The sequence below is a fragment of the Bubalus kerabau genome, chromosome 19, assembly GCF_029407905.1.
Source record: "Bubalus kerabau isolate K-KA32 ecotype Philippines breed swamp buffalo chromosome 19, PCC_UOA_SB_1v2, whole genome shotgun sequence".
In the NCBI taxonomy this organism is placed as follows: domain Eukaryota; kingdom Metazoa; phylum Chordata; class Mammalia; order Artiodactyla; family Bovidae; genus Bubalus; species Bubalus kerabau.
Window position 1 is genome coordinate 23,614,151 of NC_073642.1, and position 17,092 is coordinate 23,631,242.

The following is a 17,092-nucleotide window of genomic DNA, read 5'->3' on the forward strand; positions in this document are numbered from 1 at the left end:
GACAAGACAATCTCTTCAGTAAGTGGTGCTTAGAAAACTAGACAGCTACATGTAAAAAAATGAAATTAGAACACTCCCCAACCATACAAAAATAAACTCAAAATGGATTAAAGACCTAAATGTAAGGCTGGACACTGTAAAATTCTTAGAGGCAAACATAGGAAAAACACTTTGACAAAAACCGCAGTGAGATCTTTTTTGACCCACCTCCTAGAGTAATGAAAATAAAAACAAAACAAACGGGACCTAATTAAACTTAAAAGCTTCTGCACAGAAAAGAAACCACAAACAATATGAAAAGACAATCCTCAGAATGGGAAAGAGACCCATTTGCAAATATTTGAAAATATCTGCAAACAAAGCAACTGACAAAAGACTTATCTCCAAAATACAAGCAGCTCATGCAGCTCAATATTAAAACAATTCAATCAAAAAGTGGGCAGAAGACCTAAACAGACATTTCTCCAGATAAGACATTTAGACAGCCAAGAGGCACATGGAAAGATACTCATCATCACTAATTTTTAGGGAAATGCAAATCAAAACTACAATGAGGTATCACCTCACACAGGTCAGAATAGCCATCATCAAAAAATCTACAAATAACAAATGCTCAAAAAGGTGTGAAAAAAAGGAACACTCCTACACCACTGGTAAATGTAAACTGATACACCCACTATGGAGAACAGTACTGAAGTTCCTTAAAAAAAAAAAAAAAAAAAAAACAAACTAAAACTGTAACTACCATAGAAAAAAGAAAGTGCTAAGTCGTCTCCAACTCTTGCGATCCAATGACCTACAGCCTGCCAGGCTCCTCTGTCCATGGAATTCCCCAGGGAAGAATACTGGAGTGAGCTGCCATTTCCTTCTCCAGGGGAACTTCCCCGACCCAGGAACTGAACCCAGGTCTCCCACATTGCTCTCCCTGGTGGCTCAGATGGTAAAGAGTCTGCCTGCAATGTGGGAGACCTGGTTTGATCCCTGGGTTGAGAAGATCCCCTGGAGAAGGCAATGGCAACCCACTCCAGTATTCTTGCCTGGAAAATTCCACAGACAGAAGAGCCTGGCAGGCAATAGTTCATGGGGTCGCAAAGAGGCAGACACTTCTGAGTGACTTCACCTTCTTTCCCCAGCATTGCAGGCAGATACTTTACCGACTAAGCTAAGTGGGAAGCTTCAAAACCACCATATGACCAAGCAATCCCACTATTAGGCATATATCCTGCGAAAACCATAATGCAAAAGACACGTGTACCCCAATGTTCATTGCAGTACTATTTATAACAGCCAGGACACAGAAGCAGCCTAGATGTCTGTATGTGTGAGTCACTAAGTTGTGTCCGACTTTTTGCGACCCCATGGCCTGTAGCCTGCCAGGCTCTTCCGCCCATGAGATTCTCCAGGCAAGAATACTGAAGTAGACTGTCATTCCCTTCTCCAGGGAACCTAGATGTCTATTCACAGATAAATGAAGATGTGGTACATATTTACAATGGAATATTACTCAGGCATAAAAAGGAATGAAATTGGGTCATTTGTAGAGACATGGATGGATCTAGAATCTGTCATACAAAGTGAAGTAGGTCGGAAAGAGAAAAACAAATATTGTATACTAACATACATGTGCAATCTAGAAAAATGGTACAGATGTGCCTATTTGCTGAGGAGGAATAGAGATGCAGATGACGAAGACAGACATGTAGACACAGGCAGGGGAGAAGGGGAGGGTGGGACAAATTGAGAGAGTATCACTGATGCATATAAACTATCACATGTAAAACAGATAGCTAGTGGGAAGCTGCTGGAAAGCAACAGGGACCTCAGCTCGGTGCTCTGTGATGACCTACATGGGTGGCATGGGTATGGGGTGGGAGGGAGGTCCAAGAGGGAGAGGATATACATATACAGATATATATATACACACACACACACATATGTATATATACACACACACGTATACATGTCCAAGAGGGAGGAGATACATATAGCTGATTCACTTTGTTGTACAGCAGAAACACAACATTATAAAATAATTACATCCCAACAATAAAGACTTCCTTAAAGCTCAAATGGTAAAGAAACCTGCCTGTGATGCAAGAGACCAGGGTTCAATCCCTGAGTTGGGAAGTTCCTCTGGAGAGGGGAATGGCAATCCCCTCCAGTATTCTTGCCTGGAGAATTCCATGGACAGAGAAGTCTGGCGGGCTGCAGTCCATGGGATCACAAAGAGTCCCAACACGACTGAGCGACTGACTAACACACACACACACTCCAATAAAAATTAAGTAACCCTCCAAAATTTTTCCTCTTCCAACTACATACTTGTGTTTGAGACCAAAATTTCCCTATATACAACTAAAATGACACATGGCAACAGATTAAATACAGTGGCAGACAACAAAATTCAGCTATTACAACAGATACTAAAGAGATTAGCAAAAAATGTAGACGAATGCTCACTTTTCTCACTCATTTTTTTGTTTGGGGAAATATAATTGTTAATACGTAATGGATTTGTTATTTTTTAATGACTAGTAGATAAATGTTTTCAGTTTAAATTTCTAATGGTAAGTATTAGCAGATATGATCCACATGCACAAAAGCTCTTGAGGCTCTCAAAATTTTAAGAAGTGTACAAGAATCCTGAGATGAAAATGCTTTGAGAACCACTGCCTTATGGAGTAGCTGATCAAATTTGCACTTTTCAAAGATCTTTTACGAACATCTCAGAAGGAATGCAAACATCCTGAAAGGCTCAAGAAAACATCTGTAAGATTCGACAGGGCACAATGAACTTGGTAAAACAAACAAACAAAAAGTTCCAAAATAGAATGTGAGAGAGGAGAGTTTCATAGGATGTCAGAGCTCAAGAATTTAAGAGAGGACTAAAGGGTGAGGTAGTCAGGACTGGAGGAGGGTTACTCTGTAGGAAGCTAAGGAAAGCCAGTGAGGCTGGTTGCTGGAGGAGGCTGCTGAACCAGGAAGATGTACTGCTCTCACATCTCTCTGAATGTAAGAGAGACAGGACCATGTTCACCGACAGAGATGAACCATGTGGTAGGGACAACCGACCCAGAGGTCCCTAAGGTATCAGAGAAGACGGACACCAGGACACAAAACTGCTCTTTGAACAGGGATGAGGACACTCCTTCAATAGCCAGAGAAAAGGGACAGTAAAGGAAGCTCAGCCCAACTAGAGACGGCAAGAATAGGGCCTCTAATGCCAAGCACCCAGAGCCTTCTGATTCTTCTGTTCATCACAAGAATGGAACCTCTCTCAGTCTCATTACAAGACATGCTTAGCAAAACTGAAAATCCTTCCTTAAGCTAATGTTTAACAAGGTACTAGGACTCAAATCAGGATCCCAAACTACAAACCTCCTCTTCCTTCTGCATCAAGGCAGCCTGAGAAACATGAGAGGAGGACAGGAAAGAGCAGGTCAGGGAAACGCTCTGTTACAACTCTGAAACCATGGGGGAGCCTCTTACAAGGTAGGGGAAGACTGTTCTCAGCGTCCTCTGAAACATCCAGAAGCTTCAGCACTAAGAGAACCTCCGGAACTCGGGCAGGGCACTGGGAGCAGGAACAGCAGCAGGATGGTGGAGCTGGTGTTAGCGCCTGACCGGCAGAGACAAATTCAGCCTCTTCAAGCCCAGAGTGCCAAGGGAAGTTTGAATTTCACCTTAAAACTCCTGTATTTAATCAGTAACACCTCAGTAGTTACTCCGTGGAGGGGTGGGCAGGGGGTTAGAAAGGATACAGGAAAAGACCCTCTGATCCAGAGCTCACCATTCAGCTTGGGAGATACAACTACACATTAATACGCAAGGACCAAGGGTCTGAGGGATATGTCTGGGGAACAATACGGCCATTAGTATGGCGTAGCTCCACAAAGAGTAGTAGCTGTGAACAGGCAGGAATAACTAAGGAGGAAGGCAGGAAAAGCAGACTGAAAATATTCATCCAAGGGATACGTGAACTAGTGGCAGCAATGGGAATGGAGAACAGATGAAAGGATCCATGGGCCAAGAGTTAGATCACATCAAGGCTTTATTGTTATAGGAGCTGGGGAGAGGTTTCTGAAGGAAAGCTATAGGTATTTATTTACCTAGCATCCATCTGTACTGGGGCCTTCGGGGTTAAAAGGAAAAAAAAACCCAAAACACTCAAACACAGTTCTTTCCCCCAAGAGGACACCAGCATCTAGTCAGAAAAAAACACACTCGTAATTGGAGGGGACAGAATTAGATTAGCCCCAGGAGGAGAAGAAAGGGAAGAAGTTGGCTGTTTTGAGATCGTCTGCATTTAATATGCCTCACAAAAACATTCATTCAGTAGGCTAATCAGAACCGTGGTTCTTGAGAACAATCAGGACTATAAAGAGCTCAACCTAAAACTCGAAGAGCAGTGCTACAGGAATACACAGGCCCCTGTGAAAGAGTACAGAAATGAGCAGTAGAATAAGCCACAATGAATGTGGGCTTCGGGGGCGGGGGGTGTAAGTGCCAAGACAAGAAAAGATCAGACAGAAGAAGATAAACTAGGAAAAGGAAGCCATTGAGTCTTAGGAACCAAGTGGAAATTTTAAGTAAGATGAGATAATCAGAGACCTACATAGCAAAGGACAAGGTGCGTGAATTCCAGAAACACTTGTCTGGAAATAGAGAGATCTGGGTTCCAGTTTTGGCTCTATCATCGCCTCACTGTATAAATCACCCCTTTTCATTCTCAGCTTAAATCTCCTCATCCGTGAAAATAGTGAGACATTATCATCTGGACTTGGTGTCAACTCAGAGTTATACCAGGGAGGCAGAGAGGTCTCCAACACCTCCTGAGCTTTAAAATAATTCCAAAATTACAGCTTAAAAACAAAGTCTCCGGAGAAAGGGCAGACTCAGGAGACAGATGGTGTCAGACCCAGAAGCACAAAGCCAGACTGCAGAGAGCACAGGTGTTAAGCAGTAAGAGATTAAGTGTTCAGTCAAAAGACACCAAAAAAACCCAACCTGCCCTTCAAGGTAACTGCTTTGCTTCCACAAGAGGAGAGCTACTCCCACACCTCATCAAAGAGACTTCAGGCCACCGTGCTAAACCTGTCGGGATGGGATCTTTGTCAGCATATTACGCTGGCCAAGAATAAGGAAACCAGTAGCACTACTGAAGTCAAGTTACTCCCAGAATCAGCAGCTAGATGCAACTGTGACCCATTTTTAGCACACAAATCAATCTTCAGATCTGTCCTCTGGGAATTCTCCAGTTACTTCAAGGAAAGTCATCACAAAATGCCTTAAAAATCACAAGAGAGTGTTAATTCACTGTAGTCGAAAACAAAAACGGTACTCTAACCATACAGGAATACTGAAAACTAAAGCAGAATGCAGAGGCTATACATGCCTAAGCGTTCTTCTGCATCACTGAAAGCAAAGCTCAACCTTACTTAGTCAGGAATATTACCTCCACACCTGTGTTACTTAAAATTGCATTCTACTGGGTTGGCCAAAAAGATGATGTTGCAGAAAAACCCAAACTTTTTGGCCAACCAATATATTAAGAAAACAAACTAATCCCTAACAAGAGCCTTTTTAAATCCCAATAACAAAACTGAAAACTATGCTGACAATGTAAAATTACCACTCTCAAACTTGGAAATGGCTTTTTATGGGAAATCATATAATTTTCCTATGAGAAATATGAAATGTTTATTTATTATATATACCTTCAAGTTCAACTGTTTCAGCCAGTTTACTGTAATTGAAAAATCCTCATTTTGGTGGTCCTATCTTGAACATAAAAATTTCCAGCATTTGGAATCTGTGCGCTTACAGAGGATGACAAACTCTCATGCAGGTATAACTAAAATCAGGCTGCAACACTGGCAGGAAAGAAAACAAAGAGCATTCCCAAAGCAGCAGGTGTGGGGGGCAAAGGAGATGCGGCCAGCAGAATGCAAATACTGAAAGGGTGCAATCAGTGCCTCCTGGTTTGATTCAAACAGAGAGGAGCAAAAATTCTTTGTGACTTCCTCCACTCCAACCTCTAAGTCCAACCCTCTTTCCTATCCCGCATCCCCTACCCCAGGGCTTTCTGGCAAGCTCTTCCCAGAGTCCATACAGCTTAGATACTACTGCCCAGGAAAAGCAGATTGGCAGAACAGGATGGGATTAGCGCAGCTCTTCCACAGCAGAGAAAATACCTTGCTATTTGATCTCATGATTCTCTTACTGCCTCCAACCACGAGCTACTGAAGACAGCAGCCTAAATATGAATATCTGGGTTTGGCATGTATCTCTATCCCAAACTTTAAAGGCAGAAATACTACGCACTAATTAACCTGCCCTTTAAACAAACACATAACAATTTTAGGAAACAGTCATTTAGCTGAAAACAATGAATAAGAAACTCTGCACAGTTATTATCTAGCAAATAAACACTAAAATTCCAGCGCAGACCTACTACTCCAGTCATCTCACCTTTCCCCTCCACCACCAGATTCACAAGAGTGAATTCATGGCTGAGTGGCCTGTAAAGGTAACTAAAGAAGCAGGAGGGGACAGGTAACACTTTAAAGTTTTCATCTTGCCCAAAACTTCCCAGTTTACAGGTTAAAAAGAAAAGTTATCTGGTTTGTATTTGAGTCTGCATTCTCATGGAAAAAATTCCCTTTGGCAAGTCTCTGAACATTGTCTTTACTTCTTTATGTTTAAATCCTTTGGGAATAAGATACAGAAATAAAGGCACATATCTTTTTACATCTGCCAGTGTGGCTTCTACACTGCAAGAAGGATTCTAACTGTTGTCCAGAATGAAACCCCAGCCCCTCATTTCTGGTACAAGAGCTCTTTTTATGTCCTAGGAGCTTATTCCAGATTTTACCACGCACTGCTAAAATCCTTATTAATTCTTCCTAGGAATCTAAGAGACAGGATTACGGGAATTTTAGCTAAGAGAGAAAAGCTAAGATTTAATAAACCCCATTCTACTTTTATAGCTCTACAACAATCATATGATTTCAAATACGTCTTTTCTCAGAAGGAAAAAGGTGGCTGAAATTTAACTGTCCTGAAAGAGGACAATCTTTTGTGCAGACGGCTAGGAGGGTCACCCCCACAGTGGGAGGAGCCTGACTTCTCCAGACCTCTGGCTCTCTCAGAATCGGCTAAACTGCTCTGACACGTATCATGGAATGATAGACACAGCACATTCCTCCTGACATCAGCACCACAGCACTAATGCTCGGAAGACCCACACCGACTTCCGCAGCAACCCAGCTTCCCTCCAATGCAGTTAAAGCTCACTCTTGCGTATGAGTGAGACCAGCCCATAAACCACTACCTTTTCTGTACAATATATACCACCAATAACCCTCTTGACCCCTCTAACATACTAGAATACACACAGTATCATAGGCTGAACTACCGCACCAGAAAGACCTAGGTTCACACAACCAGTTTTATCATTTGGTGGCCTTGTGATTTTATTTCTAAGCCTGTTTCATCACCTGCAAAACGGGGAGGGGGAAATCTAAAAGAGACGTTTGAGACAAAGATCCCAAAGTCTCTTCAGAGACTTTGATTCATAACAATGTTTTCAATTTTTTAGTTGTTACATTTATGAATTAAGAGACTGGCAGCTTAGCTAGGAAAAAACAAAAGATCCATGAACTCTGGCCCCCCATTTCTGCATAGCCAACAACCAGCTACTGGCTCTCCTTTAAGCAAATTCTGTAGTTCAGGGGGCACTGCTCTTCTTTCTTTCTCTATACTCATTTATGTTACCTCAGGCCCCTGGAGGGATTTGGGTCTGTAGCCCATTTTAATGATTAAAAACAAAATAAATAGCTTGGGTGACCCCATGAAAATACTTACAAAGACAGCTATTATCATTAGCCTGGAGTCTTACTGCTGTGATCACTTTCCTCCACTTACTGCCTCACAGGCACTGGAAAACATATCACAGCAAAGACAAGACCATAGAATCCTGCCTTCACTGAGTGCCTAAAGGCCCAATCCAAGCTGCTCTGTGTTTCCACGATCCCTCAGCACACACACCAACTCTCTAACCTCCTGCCTGCTGCACAGGCTGGCACAGATCCCCTTCCCCAAAGGGGAGCCTGGCCAGGGAGATGTTCCTAAGGCCACCCACGGGAGAAGGGAAAGCAAGTATTTCCACACCGTTAATAGAGTGACTTACACACAAGGCAGTCAGCTTCACATCCTGCTTCTAACATACTGAGCATGTACTGCGGCCAGACCACTGCTCAAGCTTAGATTACATCACCGTGGGAAGAGCCAAACTCTAGAGCAAGGGGCTCTGGGAACACAGTGTCGTCCCAAGCAAGCTCGAAGAGGAGGGTTGGCCCTGAACTCTCCTGTCCCGGGGGGGTTGGGGGTGGGGGTGGGGGGGTGGAAGCCGACAGCCCAGAGCTCCGCGGAGCTCCAGAAGCAGAACTGCCTTCCACTCCCCTTCCACCTACGAGCAAAACCAACCAACCAGGGAAACCACCGCCAGCCCGAGGTTTCCAAGGTTTCCTTCCGCTTGTTTGGATGTATTTTTGTTTTTAGCCCAGCGTGGGTCCCTAGGCTCAATCACAACTTGAGCGTTAAGGGTGCACACCCTCCTCAGGAGACACTCGCGGCCAGCTAGCACATGGCAACGCTGTCACCTGGGGGGCAGACCCGAGGCAGGCAGTGCACCTGGGGCTTCAGCTCCGACCTGCTCGCCCCTCACAGCACATGACGCTGGCCAGCCGCGTACTCAGGTGCCAGCAAGAGAGCGAGGCGGCTGATCGGTAGCCAGGGAGACCAAGGGAGGCAGCTGCCAGCAAAACGCAGCGCTAAGCACAGCCCGGCCCGGCCTGCGGGGCGGCTTGGGGAGGGTGTCAGGTCTCCGCGTCCCAGCCCCCCACCCCCACCCCCACCCCGGGGCTCTGAAAGCTGCTGTCCCAAGTCCTCGTGCTTCCCACCCGCCTCCGAAGGGCAACACCGTGCAAAGGGGTTAAGGCCTGCAGGAAGCTGAGTGCCACCAAAAACTAACCCATGCACGCCAGGACCAGCTCCTGAGCCCCAGGGTTGGCTCGGACTTCTAGGTCCCCGGGGTGGCACTGAGCCACTTACAAGAACCCTGGCCTGGACCCTCGGGGGATGATGCAAGAAAGTCAGGGTCGCCTTGACCGTAAACACCACCCACACGAGAAAAAAGCCAGAGAATGGGGCCACGTGGTACAACCCACGCAAACTTTCCTAGGTCTGTGTCCCCACTCCCCCCGGGATTCCAGGCAGGCAAAGGCCTCCCTAACCCCTGACTGGCCAGGCCAAGCAATCCGGCTGTCCCCTAAGGCAAACCCGGGACCAGGGCGGGGCCCCACGCCAAGCCCCCCACGCGAGTCTGGGCACCTGGCCCAGTCCAGGGCTGAGGGAAGAATGACAAGGCCAAGGTCACTTGCACGCTTCTCCGCTACCTAGAGAGCCCGGGTTAGGAAAAAAGAGTCTGGCGCGGCCTAGCTTGGCTCCACGGGTGCCTCCATATCCTGCAAGACCCATGCCTATGCCTCCTGGACCCAGCTCACCTGCGCGGCTCCCTGGCTCCAAGCCGGGCTTCACGTGGAGGTCACCCCACCCACTGGTGCTGGACCCCACCTAGCCAACCCTGCCCCAGTATTCCAGCTCCAGCAGAACGTGTGAAGCCACGTGACCTCCTGGGCCGGGGAAGCACGTGCAGAAGGCACGAGGGGCCTAATCCCTCCGCCTTAAAGGAGCCGCGCCCACTGCCGTCGTGGCGGTCTCCCGTGACCCGGGGCCCTGCGTGAGGGCCTATGTCGCCTGCGGCCCCGCCCCGCCCTCCCCCGCTGCCCACTGGGTACGAACGAGGCTCGCGTGGGACGTGGCGAGGCAAGTGAGCTCCCGGCGCCGGTGGCTTCGGCTCTCACGTGCGACGGCTGCGGGAGAAGGAAAAGTTCCGGGCGCGGAGGCGCCCTTCCGTCCGGTCAGCTCCCGTCTGGACATACACTCGAGGCCGACGGGAATCTGCAGCGCAGCTCGGAGGCCTCACCGGCCGCCCCCGGAGGGCCGCGGCGCCTTTAAGCCCAAAGGCCCTGAGTCACGAGGAGGCTCCCTACCCCTCCTTCGCTACACACCCCTCCACGAGGCCCCACGCCTGCAGGCACGTGACCCGCGCCCCGCCCGGGACTCGCGCGCACGGGTGGGGGCGGGGGAGGAGGGGACCGCGGTACCGGCCGAGGCTGCGCGCGGACCGTTAGCTACCGCGGCCCTGACCGCGGCCCCGCCCAGCCCCGCCCCGGCGGGCGGCGGGCCGCTCTTACCAGTGGAAACGCCATGGGGATGGCGTGGCCCTGCGGGACGGACGGACCGGCCGGCGGGCGGCTGACCGGCTCAGCGAGGGACGCGCAGACACGTGGGCACTATTTTTGCAGCGAGCCGCTCACAGCGCCGCACTCGCGGCCGCTTATAAAGCCCCGCCGAGCCGCTCCCCCCACCCCCCCCCCACGGCGGATGCGAAGCACCTGTGTCGGCCCCGCCCGGGGCCCCGCCCCTTCCAGCAGGCCGGGCCGAGGGCTCAGCCGCCCACCCAGAGCCGGGCGCTCAGTTGGGGCTGCGCTCGGCACCCCGCACCCTGCCCCCCGCCCCAGGAGTCCAGGGGTCCAAGTGGAGCATGCCACTCACCTAGTGATCCTGATCACGTCCCTTATCTCTTAGGGCCTCAGTTTATCCCTTACAGAGCGCCATTTACAAGCCCCTGCGACGGGGCGGCAACGCGCTTTGTCAATAAAGCTGTCTTTACGGTGTCCACGCTCCTTTTCTGCCAAAGAACCCCTCCTTGGAGACAGCCTGCGCGACGCGCCCCTGTCCAATCCCACTCCCCGGTTCCAGCAGGCGTGCTCACCTAGATCGACTGCTTCGTGTGCTGGACCGTGGGTGGACTGCGCTGGCGTCAGGGGATTCCGGAAAGTTCCAAGGACATCAGGGATCCCCTTTTGGACTGTAGTTCCCCGGGAAGCCGCTTCCGACGCTCTTTCCAGACTGCGAAAGGAAAACTTCCTGGAGAGCGGAGGAGGGACCCGGCGGTGGGTCAGACTGTGGTCAGGGAGGGCGTCTTTGGGGTAGGAGCGGACCCCGGGCTGAAACCCCGGGCAGGTACGGAAACGGAGGTGGCGTTCCAGGCGGAAGGGCAGGCGAAGGCTGAGAAGGAGTGCAGAACAGAGAGGCTCCTGACCAGGGCAGAGGATAATGCGTGCTGATACCGCAGAAGGCAAGCCTGGGCCCAGTTCGTGAAGGGCCTTTATTTTGCAGACATCTGGGAACTATTAAAAATGGTGAACAGGAGAATGATAGTATCAGATATCTTTTAAGATGTTACTGCAGACTTCGTAGAGGTTTGACAGTGAAAGGGGAGAAATAAACGACTGTGGTAGGGAGAAAAGGGATGGGCGTTGTTGAGCCTAAGTGTTCCACGTATATTACCTCAGCATCACCATCATACTATTTTATAAAGCACTTACTCTGCTTAAGGTTCCTCCTGGCAGTTGGAGAGACAGGTCTGCTGCCTTCCTGGCAGGCTGATGAGGCTGGCCTGGATCTAATGGATGAGGGGAGGGAGTCAAGGTCTAGCTTTTTGTGGCAGGAGGATTAATGGGAGAAAGGGTAGGAACAGACGCTGGAGTAGTAAGTCCACAGGAGGACTCAGAGTGACAGTGAGAGCTGGCCAGTCTCCATCCGTAGAATGTCCCCGTGCAGGAGCTCCCATGGGTTGCTGAGGTTCTGGGCAGAGAGGTGATGGCGGCAGGGGAGTGCAAAAGGGGACCCTGGCACCCCCTAGCCATAAACTGCTCCACTCTCTCTTCCCCTTCAGAGGAGCTGCTTGAGCGTTTCCCCCTCCCTCCTGAAGATGCCCCATTTCAGCTGCCCAGGAATTCCCTGCCTCCTGGTTTAGTTTCCCTGGAACCCTCCCACACCAGCCCTATCTGGAGCTCTTCCTTCTCTACGAGCAACCCACCCACAAGTCCCACCCTGGCTCACAAACAGCGTAGAACAACTCATCTGAGGTGATGTATCTTGCTTGTCTTCTCAGGGAGTGCCACACCCAGATACCTACAGCACAGGAGCCAACTGAGGATGTATGGCAGCACCAGGAAGGCCCCAGTTACATCTAAGGAGGATTAGCTGATGGATGCTGTGCAGGAATGACATCTCAGCCCAGCCAAATCTTTCAAGACAAGCTGGAGAAGCAGTTTTTGTGTTTTTGGGGGGTTTTTTTTAATGTGCAATCGTCTTAATTTTAAATTTGGTCATTAATTCAAAGAATCAAGCCTAGCCTATCCAGGGGCCTCATGCAGCTCATGCTTTCTCTTCCCTGACCCAAAGCTGAGCAAGAGAAGAACCGGAAACTGGAATAGTGCCCAAGGCAACAGTACCTGGGAGCTCTTTCATATTTTAAAACTCCCAGCTGTAGGAAAGGAAGGCATCTTTCAGGTGTCTTGGAACAGAAATTTGTGCTGCATAAAATCCCTCTTCTTAAAACTTTCTGTTGCAGTAATAATGAGAATATAGTTGACCTTGTACTTGACTGAGTACTTGGCCTGTGCTTGGCACAGTTCCAAGTGTTTCAACTGCATTAACCCATTTAACCCATTTGCAGACAAGGAAACTCAAGCTCAGAGAAGTAACTAGCTTAAGGACTCCCAGTTAGAAGTAGAAAAGTGAGGACTCAAACCCAGGCAGTCTTCTGGCTTCAGAGTCTAAAGCTTTAACCAGATAAGAACAAAATGTCCAGCACCCTTACATGTGTACTACCTTCTGACTGACCCCAGAGCACAATGTAGGCAATGAAGGAAGGGGTGGGTGCATGCACATACACTCATGCGTTTGGTGAGTCCTGGCTGCCTGCCCTGACTTGGCCAGGCTTGCAGGTTATACAGGAAGAACAGTACCCCTGACTAGATGCCTGCAGTACACAGGGCCAGGTGCAGAAAGAGGCAGAGGTGGAGGTATTACATGACTTGGTCAAGTCCCCGCAGCTGGTCACTGAAGTAGCAGGAACAAACAGGCAGCATTATCCATTCTCCTAGTCAACAAATAGCCTTTGAGCCCAGCTATGCCTGGCACCATCTCTGCAGTCAAGCCCCAGATTTATAACACAGGTTTTGAGTGTAACTGTAATTGGCTGGACTAAGTTTTAAATGCATGCACCAGGAGGGAACCTGGTATTCTTTTATATGCTCAGGTGTTTGGTGCCTCCACAGCAGGCAGAGAGCTAAAAGAAGAAAAGAGACTGCAGGGAGAAAATAACTTTCCTGGCTGGAAAAGATCAGAAGGGAGATTCCTTTAGGAATTCAAGACCACAAGGTAAAGTAAGCATATAGTGTCTACTCAGCTTTTGCCAAGCTCTGTGCAAAAGAAACCACTTTTTTTTTTGAGTTTTTTTTCATGCCCTTTTAAGTGGAATAAAAGAAACTAGATCAGCCCCACCTTTCATCATACACAAATGGAAATTTTAAGTGGGCTAAAAAAGCAAATGTATACAGCATTACTTGGAAATTTTTTGTTGTTCAGTCGCCAGGAAATTTTTTTAGAAAACAATATTAGGAAAATATTTTTATTACACTGGAGTACAGACAAAATTTGTGAATGTGGAACAAGCACAGGGTATAAAGGAAAATTGATAACTTTGACCACATTGGAATTAAAACCTCTGGGTTCTTAAGTTTAAAACTTGAAAAGTCATACACTGGAGAAAGGTATTCGCAATATACGATCTACAAAGGACTGGTTTCCAAAATATGTGGGAACTTCTACAGTGAGCCAAATAGAAAAATAGACGATGGGAATGGGCCATTGACAGGAGTGGAAGCGCAAGTGTCCAACAAACCTATTTCAAGATGCCTACACTCACCCACAACCAAGGAAATGCAAATGAACACAGAAGGATACCATTCCACACTCCCCAGGCAGATGCAATGAGAAGGCTCACTCTCCCAGCGGCAAACTCACTGCCAGTCAGGGTGTAAACTGGTTCAGCCACTTTGGTTGTAGGTTTTATTTTCTACATTTTTCAAATCGAGGGCTAACCCACATACAGAGTGCACAGAGTACAGTCTTTGGTATCCAGTTTGATGCTTTTTTCCTACATATACACCCAGGTAACCACTACCCACACCAAGGCATGGACTCCTTCCAGAACCCCACAGGGTTCCACCATGCCCCTTTCCACTTCATCCCCTTCTCCTTGAGATAACTAATCCTGTAGTCACTTTTCTCACAGATTCATTCTGCCTGTTTTAGGACTTCATCTAAACTTTTAGCTTCTTTCATTGAACAGGATTCATCCATGTTGATGCAGGTAGCAGTAGTTAAGCCCTTTTATTGCTAAGTGGTATTCCATTGTATTCATATGCCATATTTGCTTCTCCATTCTCCTGGTGATTGGCAATGTGAATTGGACTATTATGAATGATGATACCATGAGTATTCTTGATGTGAAGTACAGCTACCCTGGAAAGCAATTTGGCAATGTTAAGTTGCAGGTGTGTATGCGCTACCACCAGGAATCCCACTCCTGGGGTAACGTGTTAGAGAAACTTGCCCACATGTTAAAGAGGCAGGAGTTGAGGTTAAAAGTTCAGATAGGTGTTATTCAAAATTGCAAAAATAAATACCTTACATACCTATCGACAGGAGAATGGATTGATAAATTGTGGTCTAGTCATACAAAATGGCAACCTACTCCAGTACTCAACTTGGAAAATTCCATGGACAGAGGAGCCTGGTGGGCTACACTCCATAGGGTCGCAAAGAATCAGACGTCACTCAACAACTGAGCATGCAGAAACATACACAATGGAATACTGTATATAAGTAAAAGTAATGAAATAAAGCTAATCGTATCAACATGGATGACTCATACACAACATTGAATGAAAAAAAGCAGAATGTAGAAGAATACATACTCTACGATGCCATTTATATAAAATTTCTAAACAGGCAGTATATTACAGTCACAAAGTACAATATATTGTTTAAGAATACATCTGTATGTAGTAAAAGTACCCCAAAATGCATGGCCTTGATAAACATAATAACATTCAGAACAGTGATTTATTCCAGGTGGGGAGGGAAGCGCTCGTGAGACGAGGAATCCAGTGGGTATCTGCTGAATTGATTGCTTTAGTTCTTAAACTGGGTAAGCAGACACAGGTGGTTATTTTACTTTTTAAACTTGAAATATAATTGTTTAAGGAGATACAGGGATGGGGACAGTTCAGGGCAGAGGTGTGCTGGTAAGTGTTGACAGTTGGCCACAGGGAGGGGAGTGACTTGCAGTATTCACCAATTTCTGTGGCCTAAAGACCATGCGTGCAGCTAAGTCGCTTCAGTCATGTCCGACTCTTTGCAACCACCATGAACTGTAGCCTGCCGGGCTCCTCTGTCCAAAGGATTCTCTAGGCCAGAATACTGCGATGGGCTGTCACACCCTTCTCTAGAGTATCTTCCCAACCCAGGGATTGAACCTGTGTCTCATTATGTCTCCTGCATTGGCAAACGGGTTCTTTACCACTATCCCCACCTGGATAGTGGCTGATTTCAAGCTGCCAGTGTGATACCAGCAGATGCTCCCAAGCTGGCTCCAGCACACCACTGACACTGAATGTGGCAGAAATTTGCTCCAAAGGCCAGAGCTGGGAGCCCAGGCTTGCTCTGAGGACGTTTCCAAAACCCTAGGACCTGGGTCAAGGGCTGGATTTTATTCATGTACGCTGTTAAGTTATCCAGAAGTGAGGCTGGTTAGAACAACAAATATTCATTCTCACACAATTTCTGAGAGTCAGGGATCCAGGACGGACTTATCTGGCTCAGGCTGTCTCCTGAGGTTGCAGTCAAGCTCTCAGCCAGAACTGCAGTCATTTGAAGCTTTGCCTGGAGCTGGATCTGTCTCCCAACTCCACCCACCCCAGATTCACTTGGTTCCTTCTTACAGGGACTGCTCCAGGGGGCTGCTAAGATGGAGGTGAGGGGAGTGTCATAAGCTCATCTCCAAAATAACAGACTCTGGCTTCTACAGTATTCTGTTGTTTACACACACCAGCCGTGATGAGATGCAGGAGGGGATGACTCCAGGGGGCAAATGCCAGGAAGCAGAGATCACCAGAGGTTGGCTCACTTGTTGGTCACAGTGGAAGGAGAGTGCTGGTTGTCCTGAGATGCTTGTAAAGGGGTAAGAGGATGCCTAGGGTCTCAACGAAAGGAGAGACAGGAACCTGAGGGGCCCTCCCCCTCATTTTATAGCTGAGGAGACTGAGGTTGAGGGGTTTCCCGGAGCACAGGGTCTCTGTCTGGCCTTGGTCCAAGTGAGAAGGACCATGCCTCACCGTCTCCCTGCCTGCCCTCTGCAGGTGCAAGTCAAGACCTCCATCAAGGTCACCTTGCCCACGAGTTCCTCCTTCCTCAGAACTGTTTCCTCACATTCTCCCTCAGCCAAAACAAGACAACCCCCACTTATTTCCACACACCTCGTCCCCTGCCACAGGGACCCCAGAGAGCCCCATACGGTACCATGTTGGCATTACCGGACACAAGTCTGTACTGGCCTTCTGGGATCCCACTGCCATTTGCAGACCGGGGTAGAATCGTTTCAGAGCTCTGTAATTGATCTCTGACCGAAATATCAATGCTGCTATCTGTTTCTTGATCTGAATACTAATTACATGGGTTTTTCAATCTACGAATAAAGTTGTTTTTTGTTTTTTTTTACATAGTCCCAAAGACAGGGACACGTGTCTGGGAAGATCCCAGACAGAAGCATTTTGCTGAGCTGTTAGTAACCTTTATTCTCCAGGTACCACTGGGAAGTACCACTCAGGTGGACTCATGGGCAGATCTGAAAAGGGACTAAAGTTAGGGAGTCCTTGGCAGCAGATAAGAAGTGATATTCAGGGTGAAGGTGCCATTCAGGGTGAAGGTGCCATTCAGGTAAGTAACCCCCAGCATCGCTCACCTTCCTCCACACCATGCCAAGGCCCAGAGACCCCCAAGCATCCTTGGTAGTCATAGGGCCATCAGGGTGGGGTTCCCGGTGGTCAGG

At 48.0% G+C, this 17,092-nt stretch overlaps 1 protein-coding gene and 1 long non-coding RNA gene across 11 annotated transcripts in view; one reads left to right on the top strand and one right to left on the bottom strand.

Annotated features, from left to right (window-relative positions):
* Positions 1-10,453, bottom strand: part of CPEB1 (cytoplasmic polyadenylation element binding protein 1) — a 119,839-nt gene extending 109,386 nt beyond the window's left edge. For 4 of the 10 annotated variants that reach the window (XM_055556635.1, XM_055556633.1, XM_055556634.1 and 1 more), the window contains exons 1-2: positions 10,320-10,443; positions 9,865-10,074 (exon numbers count right to left, since the gene is read on the bottom strand). In XM_055556635.1, the coding sequence (XP_055412610.1) occupies positions 9,865-10,002 (138 nt within the window). In that variant the 5' untranslated portion in view covers positions 10,003-10,074; positions 10,320-10,443. Of the gene's footprint in view, positions 1-9,864; positions 10,075-10,319 lie in introns of all 10 variants that reach the window. The other 6 variants (XM_055556629.1, XM_055556628.1, XM_055556626.1 and 3 more) reach the window with 4 other exon arrangements.
* Positions 10,454-10,538: 85 nt separating this feature from the next.
* On the top strand, positions 10,539-13,302 carry LOC129634421 (uncharacterized). Its single transcript, XR_008705629.1, has 2 exons — positions 10,539-11,081; positions 12,086-13,302. It is a non-coding gene; the product is annotated as an uncharacterized LOC129634421 (long non-coding RNA).
* The last annotated feature ends 3,790 nt before the right edge of the window (positions 13,303-17,092 follow it).